At 33.0% G+C, this 18,509-nt stretch overlaps 1 protein-coding gene across 6 annotated transcripts in view; it reads left to right on the top strand.

Moving 5' to 3' along the window:
* LOC124369695 (E3 ubiquitin-protein ligase MYCBP2) overlaps positions 1-18,509 on the top strand; it is a 663,749-nt gene that overhangs the window by 633,472 nt on the left and 11,768 nt on the right. For 5 of the 6 annotated variants that reach the window (XM_046827769.1, XM_046827783.1, XM_046827763.1 and 2 more), the window contains 12 exons: positions 824-929; positions 1,084-1,308; positions 1,717-1,831; positions 2,703-2,893; positions 4,283-4,354; positions 6,852-6,974; positions 8,590-8,835; positions 11,604-11,746; positions 12,257-12,470; positions 15,476-15,703; positions 16,872-17,000; positions 17,559-17,804. In XM_046827769.1, coding sequence (XP_046683725.1) covers positions 824-929; positions 1,084-1,308; positions 1,717-1,831; positions 2,703-2,893; positions 4,283-4,354; positions 6,852-6,974; positions 8,590-8,835; positions 11,604-11,746; positions 12,257-12,470; positions 15,476-15,703; positions 16,872-17,000; positions 17,559-17,804 — 2,038 coding nt within the window. The remainder of the gene's footprint in view (positions 1-823; positions 930-1,083; positions 1,309-1,716; positions 1,832-2,702; positions 2,894-4,282; positions 4,355-6,851; positions 6,975-8,589; positions 8,836-11,603; positions 11,747-12,256; positions 12,471-15,475; positions 15,704-16,871; positions 17,001-17,558; positions 17,805-18,509) is intronic. The other variant, XM_046827776.1, reaches the window with a different exon arrangement.

The raw sequence follows: 18,509 nt of genomic DNA, 5'->3' as shown, positions 1-18,509 counted from the left end.
AAAACTGTAGGGTAATAGAATATTTCAGCCTCTACTAATTATGATTAATTGTCTGCTTGTTTTCCACGTCACATTGGTCTAACTTAACTGTTATGTGTCATAAATAGTTGTAAAGCTAATTAAATTTTCTATATTGTGGTGGTATAGTTACACTTATACTTACGGGGTAAAAGTAAATAAAATAATATGCATTTTCAGATAAATATAACGTTTTTATTTCTTATAGATATGAAAATTATAGTTAGGTGGTAACTAACCTTAGTTTATAGTATGATTTACGCTAAACATAGATTTGAATTTACTGTCATTGTGAACTTTCAACTCCTTTTTCATAATTAAGTAAGTTATAGAAGTAGAAAAACAGGTGTGTCTTTCTCAAATTTTTACCGTCAGATTTTTAAAATGTTTTGATGGGTTTATGTCCTCGCAAGTGAAAAGAAACTTCATAGTGGAGGGATGTATAATGGAAAGATGAATCTATTTCTTAGAAATTTTGTTGAACTGCATTATAGTTCTCCTTCTATGCACTCCCCAAATAAGATTTTCAATTGTACCTGAAAGTTGCAATCATCTTGATACAGTATTACTTACTGAATACAAATTTATTTTCGTCAATCCTTTTACAGAATGAAAGTAGTTCAATTGTTAATTTGGTAGCATAAACACATTCATTTTTAGTATGTAGAATATGTAAGTTGGTCAATATAAATTTTTTATACAATCAATTTACAAGTTATTTATATTTTTAGTTTACCAAGTTATATCTTTAAAAAATTTTCCTAATAGTGAATTTTAATCTGTAAATCATAAATTGTCTTTACAGGAGCCACGTGTTTAGCAACATCAGCAAGATTCTCTCTCGCTCAGAGGAAGAACAAGATGATACCAGCCTCAGCATGCAAGAGAGTCACCATTCCACCTACTCTCAGGTGAATATAGTTTGCTTATTCTAATTTTGTAGCAATCTTAATAAAAAAGGAATAAATCACCTTAGTCTAACAATTACTGTCCATGGTTCAAAAACTGTATGCTTTTCAAAATAATGATCAAACTTTATTACTGAACTTTAAATACCATCTTCAGATGCACAGTTTTGTGGAGATCCTAAAAGACTTGACGCCGGGGATGGAAGTCAAGGCGTCATCCCGTCAGGCAATGGTGGGCAGTCTTACTGATAACTCCACGGAGACCTTCTGGGAGTCTGGTGATGAGGATCGCAACAAGACTAAGACTATAACACTCACATCTCCTCCTCGCTCCAGTCTCCATTTGGTTTATATACACATCGACAATTGCCGTGATCTGGCGGTGAGCACAAAAAACTTACAAGTTTGTAATTTTAAAATTTTGCAAAGCTGTCCATGTTCATTGTTTTTAGATTTTGATTATGATGGTATGTGCTTTTTGCCATTGTACCAACCAAGTGATCTTAATTTTAAAAACTGTTTGCAGTGTAGAGATTTTGAAATAGTAAGATTTTATACAAAAGTTCTTCAAGATAAGATTTGATTGATTTGAGATTTTAATAAATTTCTCCTGGGCCATATCCCTGAGGAAATAAAGAATCACTGAATGGTGTGAAATTTTTGTATTTTAGATTCATACATTGTTACTTGATATTGAAGAGTTCTATTGTTATAAGTTAACTACTTAATCATTCCGATAGTTTTATCACTCACAATTACCCTCGAGGATAACACTGAAGTGCTGTTGCAGAACAAAGTGTCCAGTGTGACATTCCAGACTGGCCCCAACATTGAGGAGCTGTACAAGATTCGCACCATAGAAGTGGAGAGCAGAGCCACTGGTTGGTTCAGTTGTACTGTTGTGGGTGAGTAACACCACATGGAGGCAAATATCCAAACACTGCCATATTTCTCGTTGATAATATTTTTTATGTAGTGGTAATTGTGGTAGTGGGTGTCCACAATCCAGTTATTAAACATTTACACAATTCTGCTCCATACCACAGATTTAGAAATTGCAATAATTAATGTACCATGTAATTATTCTATGAGGTGTGTGCGGAAAGTAACTACCATTTTGCCATAAGTAGTAATTTCAAATAAATATTTGTTTTGAATTTTGTTCTAATTTATGTACATATCGCCCATCACTCGTCGCTGCAACACTAGTGTCGGAACTAGTGTTTCTTTACTACATCATTATTTATGTCCTGTGTTTATGGCCATTTGAAATATTAAAATAAGTAATGATCCCGTTCACTGTGAGGTCTGTTGCAAAGAATGCCGTGGCAACTGAAAAATCCATTGTCAGATTAAAGGGATTTATGATAAAAGTGCAATAAGTGATGGAAATGGGTTGGGCAGTTCAATACTGGATGGACAAATGTCGCAATGAAACATGAAATGGATGGTCTTCTGTTGTGAATGATGGCTTGGTTAGAAGAGTGGATGATAACATTACAGAGAATAGATAATTCACACTGAAAATACTGTCCTACAAAAATGAAATGAATTCCTACAAGTTTCAAACACTAATTTCCATATGTTTATACCCGATAACTTTATTTACCACATATGAGTAGCTATGGTTAGGATATATGTGAATCTTATAAGCCATCAACAGGCTTAAAACAACATCACAACTAAATTCATGGCCAGTGGTAACGACTGAAGAGTAAATTATGCAGTGTTGCCATGTTATGTCCATATGAACTGTAAGTGGATGTTATTATGTAGACCGGGAACACAGCGTAGTGCGGCTGGAGCTGAAGGGGCCAGACAACTCTCTGCGGCTGAGACAGATCCGAGTTCTAGGAGAGATGGAGGGGGAGCCTCTCAAACAGGGGCGCCAACATAGTGCCCTCACCATTCAGCAGCGCAACACTGAAGCCGAGACTCTCAAGGTGTTCCGACTCATCACATCTCAGGTCTGTAATTATTAAGAGTGTTATTAAGTTATATATCTGTTATAAATACAGCTAGGCAGTTGTTTATTATTTGTTTGGATCAAGTAAAGTTACTAGAAAGTGTACGAGTAAAGGAAACTTCATTGAATATACGTGTTTTGAGGTCTCAAACAAGTTAACATAAGCAAAAAATCGAGAAACAATAAGCATGAATTAAACATTTTTATTTCCTTCTATGTATGATTTAGTGTAAAAAAAGTTAAAAATATAAAAAAGAACTAAAATTAATAATATAATATCTATCAAAATCAACTGTATTTACATATACCTAATAAGAAACCATAGTCCCTCCAGATCAGTCAGACAAAGGTAGATTTTGTGACAACTAAAGTATTATTATATTATTCTTATAGGATCTACATGTACTAAATATCTCAAAAATCATTTAACAATAAAACAAATTTTGTAACAAAAAGTTAAGGAAATGTTATAATCATTACAGAACACTTCTTATTTTTTTCTAGGTTTATAAATAACAGAGTTTTGATATATTTAAAGTTTGAACAATGACCATAATTAAACTAAATGTCATACTAAGTTGGAAACGAACTTAGTTGCGATATTTACGTGATCAATTTTTTTACTAAGTTTAAAATTGTTTCAGCATTCCTATCCCCAATTCTTGTTTTATCTCTATGTTCATAAATAATGGAATTGTGTATTTTTTTAAAGTTTGAATGCTTGCTGTATTGAAACGTAATGGCACACCATGCTGGCCATTAAACGTAGGCGAGATATTTTTTATAAGATAAATTTTTGTACCAAGTTTCAACTGGCTTGACGTTTTATTGGGTCAGTTATTGTTTCATATTCATGTTATGTAGCATATACATGTGTATATAAGCTTATGAAGGGAGGTGGTTTGGGTTCTGAGCATAGTGTTAGGTGAAGTTTCAAAATCTACCTAAAAAGAGATGTCAGTATACAAAACAATAGTTTAATAAACTTGGTTATAAATTCAGTGTTTGGTTTTTGTTTGAATATTTTTATAATAATACTGTTTGAGTAATTTTTTAACTTAAATGTTTAGTTTTATTAATTTTTTAAATAAAATTACTGTTAAAAGATAAAAGTGTTGTCAATGTTAATTTGTTTATTTGAATCCCAAGATGGACTTTATTAAAGATGCATTTCTTGAGTTAAGTCCAGGGTAATTTAATCAAACATCTAGCAAAGCCATGCATCTAGTTAAAAAATATCATGACCTATATGTTTTTAATCTCAGTTATAAAAAATGAGCGGAGGCAAGTAAGAACCAATGAAAATTTTTATCAGCTCGTGCAGGAGTTTCTGTTTATTTACAGCACATGTAAAGTGGTAGTCCTGTATGGTATTGAATGTTTGCTGCAGGTGTTTGGACAGCTGTTTACAAGAGAGGAGGACTCCGCAGTTCAGAAGACCAATGGCTCGAATGTGAATATGGTGGGAAAATTCATTCATTAACAAAACGTTTATTACATACCAATGCTATAGAAAGGTGACACCGTCAGTTTTGACTTACAACTTAATCATAAAACTAAATCTACAAAACCCTAGCGGGACTCTGGATAGCTTATGCTGGTCTGGGTGAACAATTTGGGTACAGTAACATTATTCCTCTCATGTTTACTGAGATTCGTAGTGATTTCCAGCAATGTCAACTCTCGGATTCTGTTGGACTCCAGGGAGGTCATGGAAATAGGACTGGTAGGAAGGCCTGGTTGGAAGATTGATATCCTCCTGTCCAGTGACAGGGGATACTATCCTGAAGGGTTGAAGCTAAGTATTCTTGTAGAGGTAAAACTGGTCTGAAAAAGAAGTGGGACCAGAATAATAATAGGCTGCAGAAGGTAATAACTTATCACCAAGTCAGTAAGAGATTCCATTGCCTCATAATACTATTTTACTAGTTTTCCCTGATGTCCTGACTGTTATATGATGCTTAACTTGAATTCATTAATTTGCTATCTAAAATACTTTGTTATTTGTTAATACGGTTTCAACTTCTGAGTCATATTTTGTTAAATGGGTTGAATATATCACCTTTTATCAGTTTAATGTTTAATTTTCCTGTTTCTTATATTGAATTATTTAAAACTACTAAATTTGTCTTTTCACAATTTAGGTTGAGCTCTTTTATTATTTTTGTTCTTATAATCAAGCTTAAAAATACCATATGCTTTGAAGTTTGCATTAAACAATGTAGGACCAAAATTTAACTCTAAGGTACTGTACTATTATAATTAGCCATTCTGTTTTGAATGCAATTTACTTCTTTAAGATAGTTTACCTCAAAGGATATAGATCTATATTAACTATCCTATTGCAATTCAAAGTTCCAGAAAATGTTAAATAGTTTAATTAGAAGACTGTTGTCTATAACACAATCAAATACCCTACATTAGAATGAAAAATGCTATTACATTTAAAAAAGACATTATTTTTTGGAAGTAATCTTCTCCAATATTTCAGAAATTGTGGGTAGAATATAAAAAATGTATTTAGAAAAATCAAATTTAGAAAGGTAGTAATTTAGATTATACTGGGTGGGTGAAAAGTGACCTGTTATTATAAAACTGTTATAAAATTTGATATATTACTGATTTCATGTTGAAAATAGTGGTATAATAAATAGTATCCATTAACATTTTATACTGCCTACTTAACCTAGTACATTGTTGTCCTTTAAAAACAGCTGACACATTGTAAGCAAACATGCCTGAAAAGCAAGCTCAGATAGCTTTGCCTTATTAAGTATGGAAATCCATTATTTTAGTGGTGTAGAGAGAATGGAGTAAATGCTTCAATACCGTCCACAGACAATTAAGAACTGTCATGCAAAGCTGGTGACCATTGGCTCTGTGAGAGATATAAGAAGAATTGGCCGCCCATGCACATCAAGATTGGAGGAAAATGTGGTAACAGTTCAGGAAATTTTTACTCGTAACTCAAAATAATCAACACGTCAGGCAGCTTGAGAAAGTGGACTAACAAGGCTTATAGTATGTATAGTGTTGCATAAAGAACTAAATTTTCATCCATGGAAACCTTATTATATACAAGAGTTGAAATTTCAAGAATGACCGAAGAATGGAATATGGGGAATTAATGCTGGGTTGCCACGAAGATTGGTCACAGCTGTTTGAAAATATCTGGTAGAGTGACAAGTCATGATAAGGTTCCATATTGATGATTTTGTCAACCGTCATAACTGCCATTACTGAAGTAATGAAGTAATGGCTAAGTGATATCAATCCCGAAATGACGGTTTAAAATTTGCAAATTCGTCCTAAAGTGACTGTGTGGTGTGGAATGACTGCAGCAAAGCTCAATGGTCCATATCGTCTGTGTTACACCATGAATGCTGATTGCTGCCTTCAGATGCTTTGAGACTATGTGTGGTCTACGATATCACAGTGGGGAAACATTGATGACCTCATGTATATGCAAGATGGTGTGTCACCCCATTTGTATCCCTAGCCGCTTGAGGAAGTTAGTTAACAACACTGGTACCTAAATAAACATTGAGATTTAACTTATTCCTATTTTTTCATATGTAGCTAAACAGATGTACTTTTTTTTTAAATAAATCAGGATCATTATTAAATAATTTACAGCAGTTTTATAATACATAGTTACTTTTCACCCACCCAGTAGAAATCACCGTTTCGTACAGTGGGAAGAATTCTCTATCCTTTAAGTAATGTGAAAGTGCAATTAATCAATCAGTACATGATTTTATTATCAGCATGATAAGAAATTACAGTAAATTCATTCAGTTTTACGTTACGGTCCTGTACTAAATGTTTGCTGCAGGTACATATTTGGAAAGGTGATAATGGGAGAGTAGGAGATCCCGATTGAGAAAACTTATGATCCTTTTGTAGCAGTAAGTTCACCAACCTTTACTGTAATAGCCTGTAACAAATATTTGCTGCAGGTGTTCGGAAAGCTGATAACAGGAGAACAGGAGGAGCCCACAGTTGAGGAGACCAATGATCTGAAGGAGCACATGGTGGGCATACTGTTCAGTCGCAGCAAGCTCACTCACTTGCAGAAGCAGGTCAGTGTGTTGGAGTGTCAAACATCACTAGATGTATTTGTATGAAGCTTTTATCATATTTCCTTTCAGAGTTATGCAAATAATTTTTGTTCCAGTATGATTTCACAATGTCTAACATTCATGCAGCATTTATCATTTGAAAGTATACTAACCAAAATTATTAAATAAAACTCAAAATTATAAATATAAATAATAATAAATCAATCAACGGACCTTTATTCAATTAATACTTTTTGTAAATTGAATAGTGTCTTGCTTTATTACAAAACTTTCATAAAAAGTATACAAATTTATTTTATTATCAGAAATAGTATATATTTTCTTTGTTTTAGTGTGTTAACCATGTCTCAAAGCTTGGCAACCTATTTCAGAAAGTAATTAACATGTTAGTTTGATGTGTTGTTAAATTCAGTAATCTTTCTCATGTTGCTACATGGGTCATCAGTGGTTGATAAAGATGAATTATTTCAGTGTAATTTAGTTCATGAACATGGTGGATAGCACTGATAGTTTCGTGTGGGTCAGTGTAATGAACACTTTAGGTGAAACTAGATTGATTTCTGTTGGCAAGCAGCATCGTGCATGGAGTTTATTTTTGTCACCATTGATTCATGCCGCACTCTTATTTATATTCAATTAGATTAGATAAGTTTTAGGAAATAAACTTTATAAAAGCTTCAAAACATAACAATTGTAAAGATTTACCATGTAGCTTAGAGGTTGATGTAATAACGTAGGAGACAACAGCATCTTAAATCAACGTAAGCATAGGATACAACTGGGTGTCTGTCACTGTTGACACATGCAGCACATGAAAAATAACTGGAAGCAAAATAAGTCATGTGCGGCATGAGCCACCCATCATTAATACAATGCTTTTATTAATTAATTATGAAATACACATCTCACCATTTCAATCACCAATGTGGGTAAAAAACTAATAAAGATATGTGTTCCACAAAATATAGTTGATTTGGTGAAATCCATTAAGGTTTTTAACTAAGTATCCTATGATTCACCTTTTTGAAGTAAACGTGTTAACGTATTGAAATTTTATAATTGATAATTTCACAAGTTTTAAATACAAAAGGTTACAATTATTATTTTTCCTGCAACCTTAATTTGTAAAATACTGTTGGTTTCATTATGAGATTTAGAAAACTGTGTTGGATTTATTAAATTATCTTGTACAGATGGCGGGCTTTTGTAAAATTTAACATTAAAGCTTGTAAACTGTTGCCATTTAGGACTTTATTAAGAAACAAAATGTTATAGTTTTTCAATGATAGGTTTATAAGTATAGCACATATACATTATAAACACTATCAATGTAATTTGAAATTGTTTAAAGTAAAACGAATTGATACTAAATGTACAGTTAGTGAAAATAAAAAGTGTCCTGTGGTTATAATAACATATCAGCTTAGGAGTCTTGGATTCCTGCCACCAAACATTTCATAAGTGGTATATAAAGTTTTCATTGACTTCATAAGTACTACTTATGTTACTGCATGCAAGTATGAGTCACTGGAAAAACACGTTTACCAATATTCTTCCTGTTATACTTCTATCGGTGTAGCAGTGCTAACGCATAAACAACATTGTTGGGCCTCAGGTGTGCACACACATCGTCCAGGCAATTCGCAAGGAGACGGCTGCGCTACGCGAGGATTGGGAAACACGGCTATGCTCCGGTACTCAGGCCAACGATGCTCCAGATACTTACTGTTTCGAGATGCTGTCCATGGTACTAGCCCTGAGTGGCTCAAGTGTGGGACGGTCGTACCTGGCTCTCCAGCAGACGCTGCTCACTGACCTCCTGAGTCTTCTGCACACCGGATCAGCCAGAGTACAGCGGCAGGTATGTTTGGTTACTGGTATTCAAACAAAACAATTTTATTAAATTATTATTTCTGAGTTTTCTGATGCAGTGAAGGTAGTGGAACAAATAAGCTGGAATCATATTTTCGTGTCAATATCTTATCTATATATATTTTCTGAAACCTTATTTCTTTAATTTGGTAGCCCTTTGGAATTTTGTTAAATAAGGTTTTTGTGATCTTTAGGGCAATTACTTTCTTGTATTGTAGCTTTTCAGTAAGCTAAGACAATAATTGTTATTTCTACTCCATATACTGTACAATAAAATATATATTTTGCTTAGAAACAATGTAAATAAAATGAAAATATCTTATTGAGCATATTTTAATATTTATATTTAGGTGTATCTAATTTAGAAATATAAAATAAAATAGTTAGCAATATTAACAAATTGTATTAATCACTTATAAAACAAAAAATTAATATTCTGTCTCAGAGTTCACACATAATTATAGTTTCCATACCCATTGTGTATTCCACCAACACAATGATGTTATTTTTTAACAGCTAGAGATCTAAAGCAAGGCGTATCTTGTTCAATGCCAAATCATCATATCTTTAAAAAATTCTATAACTTATTAATATTGTATTGCTATATTGTTTATGGGGATATAATAAATTTGATATATTTCATCAACCAAACTCAAAGGAATGAAAAGAAAGAAATAAAAACTTTCTCAGTGTATGACAAATTGTTTGACTGGCCATTCCACATGGTGCCGTATGCCTGTATGCTGATGATTCAAATGTTTTGTTTTCTGGTCAGAAGCTTGAGAATATTGAAATTTCATCATATATTGGTCTAAGTAGGATTAAGGATTTTTTGAAAATAATAATCTTTTATTTAACTCAGATAAATCTAGTTATATTTCTTTTTCTACAAAGCAATCCAGATCTCAAATTTAAACTGTAACATTTTTCTAGACAATGACAGACTTAAACAAGTAGACCACATAAGGTTCTTAGGACTTATTATAGATAAAAATTTAGCTTGGAATAAACATGTAGATCATGTTACTAATAAGATTTCTACTGGTCTAGATGCATTGTGACAAATGGCAAAAATTAGTAATTTACATACAATGAAATTAATATATTTCTCATTGATCCACTCACATTTAGCTTACGGAATAAGCATTTATGGAGCAACAACAATAAGCAATTTAGATAGGCTATTGGTACTACAAAAAAATCTTTGAGAATCATTAAAAATTTTAGATATACAGATTCTGTTAAACATATTTTTTCTGAACTTGGAATTCTAACAGTATATGGTTTACACACATTTGTATCAATAATTTATGTAAAACAATTTTTTGATCCGATACTAAAAACCAATAAACATACATATAATACTCGTTTTAATAGACATATCGATCGATACAATCTTGAATTTTACAAAAAGAAAACATATTACAGAGGTGTTAGATATTTACATAATTTACCAACAAAATTTATAAAGAAAACAGATCTGTTAAAATTAAAAAAAGAAGTAAAGGATTATTTAACCAATTTGTCTCTATATTCTTTTGAGGAATATTTCAATACAAAAACCGATTAATTCATTTAAAGAAGAATAGAAGATAAATTGTTAAGATGTTACCCTTTTTTATATTTTAAAATTAATATTAGTATTTAGTTTTATTGTAGCGATGCTATTCTTTGTACCTTGCACATATTACAGAATAAAGTAGTTTGACTATGACTACAACTATGACATTCACGAAATAAAATACATCTCTTTGTCCATCTTCAAATAAATTCAAATTGGATAGTTAATTACCACTATTACTTGATCATAGAAGACTCATTTCAACATTCTTTTTTATTCAAACTTCTAATATTTGAGCTTTTTTTCTTCAAAAAAATTGTTTGTCAAATCAGACATTAAGATAATGGTTATTTGTTTTAAGCAATTTTCTATTAAAATGTTAAATTCTAACTTTCACAGTACCTCACACATTTCCAGAAGACTTCACAAACCAAAATAACTGTTATTGATCAATTACTTGAAAATTCAAACTTTAAATTTTGAAAAGAATTTAACTTCAAACTCAACCTTCCTACCGAAATATCTACACGGCAAGAGTAGGCTCATCACTTCTACCACGAACTTCTCTCCCTGAGCATACAGCAAAGCCCACCCTAAAAACCCACTTGAATCAATCGGAAGGCTCTCGAAGTACCTCCCACCATCCAATCAACCTAACGTTGGCGAATTAAAATTGACCAAACACAATGTCTGAACTGGACGGCACCTATCCAACCCAGACGTGTATCTTATGGCCAATACCTCGAGACAAAAGGAAGCTTCTAGGTATTCCTCGAACCCGAATCAACATGATATTCAGCACTGCTGAAAGGATCACAATTCTTACAATTCACTTATATTGTAAATTTACAATTCTCTTAACATAAATATAAATATTCCTACAAATTACTAAACAAATATAGGAAGCATCCTATAAATTATATGCAGGATTAGTTAATTAAAAGTTTGTAGAACTAGGCCAAATCATAAACCAAGTTTTTTTATTTGGAAGTGTTCATAAAAAAGGCTTGATTTATGGCAGAGAAAGGACTGACAATGCATCTGCACACACAACCATCTTTTAGCAAAAAAATACTGCATCACACTCTTTTTTTAATGCCATAAAAAATCCAGGAATTCCTTCTCAATGGGTGTTAACTACAATACACGTTTATAAAATGTCACTTCATCATGTGACTGATGTGGTGGTGTTAAAGGTAACTCTGCTGCTCCGGCGCATGTTGCCAGAAGTGGCACCCCAGACTCTAGCTCACCTGACATCTGTACCCAGGCTGCCACCTACAGATTTCAGTGCTGCCACCTCCACCAAGAGCTCTGATGCAGAGTTCGACCCCCATAGGTATGCGCTCCTAGTTTAAGAAGACAGGTTGTGTTTGGCATGATTCCACATGTATATAGTAGATCCTGATTATCCAGAGTATTGAAGGGGATGATAATCCAAAGCCATGGTTAATTCAAAGGTCATGTGTGAATATAAATAGATCTGTAGTGAAATCAATTGATGTTAACCTGTTAACATAACCTTTTAAAATTTCTGCACCTGGTCTCCCAGGACTTATTTAATTAAAAGGTACTAAAATTTAAGGTGTTAGCTAAACAAAATAGCAAATACATTTTCTGTAAAATGTCAAAACTTGAGATATAATTTTATAGCTAACACATGCTTTGAATATAGTGCCATTTTTAAGTGTCACTCAGTCATTTTTTTAAAATTAGACATTCCAAAAATATATTTTGGTTCAATCCCAGTACGAGTATAATAAAATTAAAATCATTCTGAGTTCCAGTTGATATTAAATAAACATTTATATTTTCTGTATATCTGGCTAAACTGAATGTTACTTGATAGGGTTGGAATCCTGGACGTGTTCTTGAGCGTTATTGCCAAAGCCCTGACAGTGCAGGTCAAAGTTAAGGCCAAGGAGGGTAAGGGCGTGACCTCTGTTACCCTGGCCACAGCAATACACCCACGAGACCAAGTTGGTAAGCGCTGGTGGTTGCGCGGTTGCATTTCTCGCAAACTGGCTGAGGACATAATTCAACTCATCAAAGACATGTCTGCGGTAAGGATATTTTCTAGAATGATTCTCATTTGTTTAAAAAATCATTTCTTTATGTATAAAGAAAAAAATGTGTTTGGAAAAATATTTTTATACATTTGTGTATACGTGTGTCAGGAAAATAAGTGTAAAAATGTATTTTTATAACCTTCCAAGAATAATGAGCAAGTACAGATTCTTGAAACATTATACGTTTCTGTTATTTGTTAGACTTAATAATCACAGTTCCTCATAAAATATCTGGTTTTTTTATTTTCAGTCCAGTAAATAAACTTTAAACAAAGAAAAGAGTTAATTAACTTCCTAAGATAGAATAAATAATGCAATATTTTAATTTATTCTTTCCTTGTCTAATTTTTAGATAGTGATAGTAAAAATTCAGTATATCCTTATTTTTTTACTAAATTATAAGGAACTAGCTGTTACCTGCGGTTTTTCACATGGCAAAAACACTTGTGATTTAATATGATGATCCTCTGTGATAATTTTCAAATATAAGTAGGTATACGATCAGATTCATATTATTTCAGTGTTCATGGTTAGACGATCTGAGGTTAAGGAACTAACTCTTGTATCAAGTTTGGTGTGTATAAGAGCATTTCTGTTTCAAATTAATTATATTTCCAGTACCTCAACTAAGTTGGCTTTGTTAATATATGAATATATACAGGGTGTTCATTTGAAAACTTCAAACTCATATTAAAAGGCTTATAGCCCAAATATCAAAATTCTGTAAACGGGAGTGTATAATACTAATTGGGGAAACAAAAAAAAATCCAAAATGGGGGTGCTGAGATGGAGGGTTCGGTGACTGGAAACATGGTTCACAGCGTATAAAAAAAACATGAAAATTTAGCTGCATATCTAACAGCATATTAACATTAAAACAGAAGGCTGCAGAAATCAGAACAATTAATAAACAACTTATTTCCCAAGTTAAGGAAGAGATAAGCTATTGGAGGACAATTCTGCATAGGGTTGTTTGTGTTATAAAACAACTATAATCAAGAGGTCTTTCTTTTAGGGGAAATTACAAAGTAAATTAACTAGTAAAGTAAATTAACAAAGTATTTGAATCGCCAAATAACGGAAATTTTAAAATGTGCCTGGAACATAAGCCGAGTTAGATCAGTGTTTGAAATCACACATTGATAAATATGAAAAAACGGGTCAAGGAAGGTCATCGTACATTTTCCTAACAGTGTGTGAAGAATTAATTGAATTGATGGGTGAAAGATTTGACACAATCTTTATTGAACTGAAAAAAATCAAAAGTATTTTAGTCATTGTTGATTCCATTCCTGATACTACCCATAGTGACCACTTATCATTCATTTTAGGGTATGTAAATGAAAATGGACTTCCAGAAGAATGGTTTGTCGGTTCCCTGAAAAATTAAGGCAATACATGTGCATAGTTATAGCTGATTCAGTACTTGAGTTTTTAAATATGTGAGGTCTAGATATTCAGAACTGCTGTGGCCAGTCACTTGACAATGCCTTAAACATGTTGGGAAGACCTACAAGCAAGACTGATGAAAGAAGTCAACCCTTTGATATTTTATGTGCCTTATTCAGTCCATTCTTTGAACTTGGTTGGATCTAGTGCAGCAGAGTGCTGTCTCTTATCAAGGCAGTTTTTTATTTATTACAATCTCTTTACAACTGTTATTCTTCCTCTACTCACAGGTGGAATGTACTTGAGTCATATTAAGTCACTAATAACTCAAGAATATAAAGAAGAAGCCTACAAAAGCCTAAACCGAGACTTCAAAGGTATTGAAAAGCATCCTTAACCATGAAGAAGATAGTTTGAGTGTGATTACCAAAAGTAAAACCAAAGGACTTTTGAACCATCTCTTGACAAAAGAAACTAAATTTATGTAAGTGTAAATGCTGTAGTGAAAAAGTTCAATTCCCAAAAATGAATGTGAACACAGTTGTAACTCTGTACAACTCACTTATCGCTTTTGTCAATGAGTTAAGAGAAACCTTTAATTTCTTTAAATCTAAAGGGGAGAAGAAAGTAAGGTTGGTACAAGATGATGGTGAACTTCAGGTACGGAGAAGAAAGACGTTTTCTGACAAAAGTGATTCTTCTTATTCTGAAGAAGAAAAAGAGGCCACGGAAAAAAACATGGATGATAAACTTAAAGACAGCTATAAACTAATAATTGACAAACTTCTGTCTGAGTTAAACAAGAGAATTGCTATTTATAATGAATCTCTAAAAAAATTCTCATTCTTGTCAAATCTCTGCCATTTAAGTACCACTAAAAGTACATCTCCAGCAACATCTTTTCGTGAATTATGCTCAATTGACATTGAAGCTCCTTCTTTAGTTGTTGAATGTCTTCATTTTAAAGATTTGTTGTGCAAAGAAAAGACATCCTGTACAGAAGAAATTTTGCTGTCACAGTTGAACAGATATATTTTGTCAAAAGATTTCCAGGATTTGTATCCAAATGTAAGTGTAGCTCTTAGGATGTTTTTGTGTACACCAGCCATTAACTGTGCAGCAGAACGTCATTTTCTACTCTTTCACAAGTAAAGAATTATTTAAGATCAACTGTCAGCCAGAAAATGTTTGTTAACTTAGTGGTTTTAGCCATAGAAAAAGACTTGACATGTAACATTGACTTTAATGATGTCATTGATACATTTGCTAATGTTAAAGACAGGCATTAAAAGTCTGAAAACTTGAGTTTCAACTTTCTGAAAAGTTTTATTATGAATTAATTGTTCCGGCTATCAATAAACAATTTTATCATTGAATAGTTTTTGATTTCTTAATTTTCTGATGTTGCCTAATAACCTAACCTAACCTATCCTTACATAATTGACGTAATTATAACAATATGTACCTTGTACTGATGCAATGTTTCTGGACTAATTATTTTTTTCCATGTACAGCATTAGATTAGAGTTTCTTTTTTTAATGAAATAGAGGGCTACATCCTGATATTTTGGCAATGAATAGCATAAATTTTTAATTCTGTGTTTATACAGGGTAAACTGTCAGAGATGTGGGCAAGAGTGACCAAGGGTGCCATAGCCGAGAATATCATGAACCTAACAAAGCTGTCAGAGGTACAGCGTGGTTCTGCCGAGTGTGCCAGGTGTCCTACCCTGTGGTTAGCCTTGGCGTCCCTTTGTGTACTTGATAACGATCATGTGGAGAGACTGTCGTCCGCGCAGTGGCGCAATGCAGCTGACGGGAACCCTCCTCCTCCCAGAGTAAGTAAGCGGTGTGACTTTCAGCACATCACTTTTTATTACTATTGCATGGTATCTATGTGTTTATCTACCATTCCGTTATGTAGCTACACTTTTAAAACCAAATGCATTTTAGAACAAATAAGCATTAAGAGATCAAGTCCACAGTGAATAAGTCATAAATACCTTTCACTCTATATTTTAATAATATAGTCCATTCTTGTTAATCTAAACACCAGTCAGGAAAAACATATAATTCAAAGAAATTGTTTTCACATTGAAGTTGGTTCATGTCATTGACGCAAATATGAAAATTTAAGAGTTTATTATATCTGAAATCTATTTTTATAACACTTTACCTGTTTTAAATAATCCTACATATGCCAAGTAACCAAATAATGATTCTAAAATTATTCATTATAGCAATAATTTGACACACTAATTTATTTAAAAAAAATCTAACATCGGTATTACAAGATGGTTTCAGTAAAATTTCAGTTCCTATTGTGCAGTATCTGGTAGACTTTCATTATTTAACTTAAGTATCTTGAACTAGATATTGTCCTAATATGAAATTGTTAAACAGATTTTAGCCATTGTAATGGAACAACAAACTATTACATTTAGCATATCATTTCTTTTTTTCTCGATTACTGATTATGGATTGATAAATTACCATAGAAATCTTAAAACCTCAACTTAAAAATTCAACTTTTTACTGGTAATGAATTTTTAACTAAACTGAATGTATATATAGTTCATGGATATGTGATGAATTATAGTGTCTTACTTCCTCTTAGATATTTATCTTTTCTACACATTTTTAATTATTTCAGTTAATCCAAAAATTTTGTAATTGTAAAAGGTTTAGTGGGCATATTAGTGTATTGTTATATGATAGTTTTGAAAAGTTTAGAAGTGACACTGCCTCAGTAAGTTAAGTTTAACGGAAAGGAAGGCCAAATTAAAAAAGATGTTCCCTCACTGCCTAATTATGGACTTCTTAAAGCTTGACCTTACAGTGTCAGGTGATGTCTTTCATTGTCCTTGCTAGGATGGTAATACAACCAGGCAATAATAATTCATGTGCAATTTTAGAATGACTTTCGTGCTATAAACTTCTTCATATGCTGAATGATATTTAGTATAAGATTAAAGCGGTATCATTTATACTTGTGTCATGTTGCAGCCCACGTGTAACAACCATGACGATGGAGAGACTTTGGCCATTATACAGTGTAATGTGTGTGGCAGCCTGTGTGCTGACTGCGACCGGTTCCTGCACTTACACCGGCGAATGCGCATGCACCACAGACAGGTGAGGTGCATTGCAATAATCTAACTCTTCTAGCTACATAGTATCCCATTTGAGCTATTAAGTTTAAGATTAAAAACTTACTATTATCCCAGACAAAAAATCGTCCACGCAAGGTCGATATCATTACCAGATCACCTGAGCACTACATGTAACTTGAACCTGACTCATCACGAGACACATACAATCTTTGTTCGATGACGAATACTTGGTCATACTGTCCTACTCCCAGCCCAACTTATGGTGCTGGAGCAGAACACTAGCCGGTCTGTGGCACGGTGGAAAGCCAACAGTCATGGCTAGCACCACAATGTTGTGTAATAGATTATAGTTAGATTTATTTACCAAATTTTTGCTAAATATATATATCATTTGCTATAAAAAAAATACAGCAAAAACTAATTCTCTAATGAAAAACTAATTAATTGAGTTTTTCATTTAGTAAGCAACTCCTCTACATCCTTTGATGTTGACTGGAATAATTATGGAGAGCAATGTACAATGTTATATGATAAATCGTATGTAAAACAACTTGTAGCCACCAGTCCTCATGTTCAACAGGTGTGTAAGGAGGAAGAAGAGGCAATCCGTGTGGACTTACATGAAGGGTGTGGTCGGACTAAGTTATTCTGGGCCCTGTTGCTGGCTGACTCCTGCACCCTCAAGGCCATGGTGGAGTTCCGGGAGGGAACCCGCCCCAACAGCAAGGCGCCGGGTGTTGTCAGTGGGGTGTGTCGCTTCTGTGGTGCTACCGGCAGTTCCGGTCTCCTGGAAATAGGGAACATCTGTGCTGACCAGGAATGTCAGGTAGATTTCAGACATTCAGGATTGTCCTGAAGAAATATATTCTAGTAACAAAATTCTTTTATTTTATGCACATTTCCGTAAAACACATTATTTATATTTATTTCACTTCTTTGGCACTAATATTTTGTTTTGATCTTCTGTTCTGGGCTATTTTTGGGTAAGCAGTTCTATAATAGTCAATAATATGAACATTTGATCCTTTTATATAGTTTATGATGAGGTTCTGCTTCTTCCTCTGGTGGCTTTTTAAACTCCTTTAAGTAATACTTGATACAGCTGAAAATTAATTATTCCAATTTTTATTCCAGCAAAACATTAATATAAAATGAAAATTAGTTAAATTTTAATTCGACTTGACAATTCATTCTTGAGCTACAGAGTTGAGAAACATGGGTATTGAGTGTTTAAGGAACAATGAAGGAGAGAGAATGTCAGCATCTTATAGTCACTTGTACACTTGCTATTATGATGGCTACCACCTTGTCAATCATGTTTAGCCATATACCCAGGGCTTATTTCCTTTTCGGGTACTAAGTTTTTATTTGCATGTATATAAAACTACATTAATGGTTTTAATGATTAGTTCTTATTTTGTAACAATTATTTACTGACCCTTTTATGAGCTTATATTGAAACTATGTATAATTTTAAAATCCCGAAGTAGTCTGGTTGCACTAAATCTATAATATTGATGCTCTATTCTAC

The sequence above is a fragment of the Homalodisca vitripennis genome, chromosome 1 (assembly GCF_021130785.1).
Source record: "Homalodisca vitripennis isolate AUS2020 chromosome 1, UT_GWSS_2.1, whole genome shotgun sequence".
Lineage (NCBI taxonomy): Eukaryota > Metazoa > Arthropoda > Insecta > Hemiptera > Cicadellidae > Homalodisca > Homalodisca vitripennis.
Note: the sequence above shows the minus strand (reverse complement) of the source record. Positions and strands in the feature narration are given on the sequence as shown.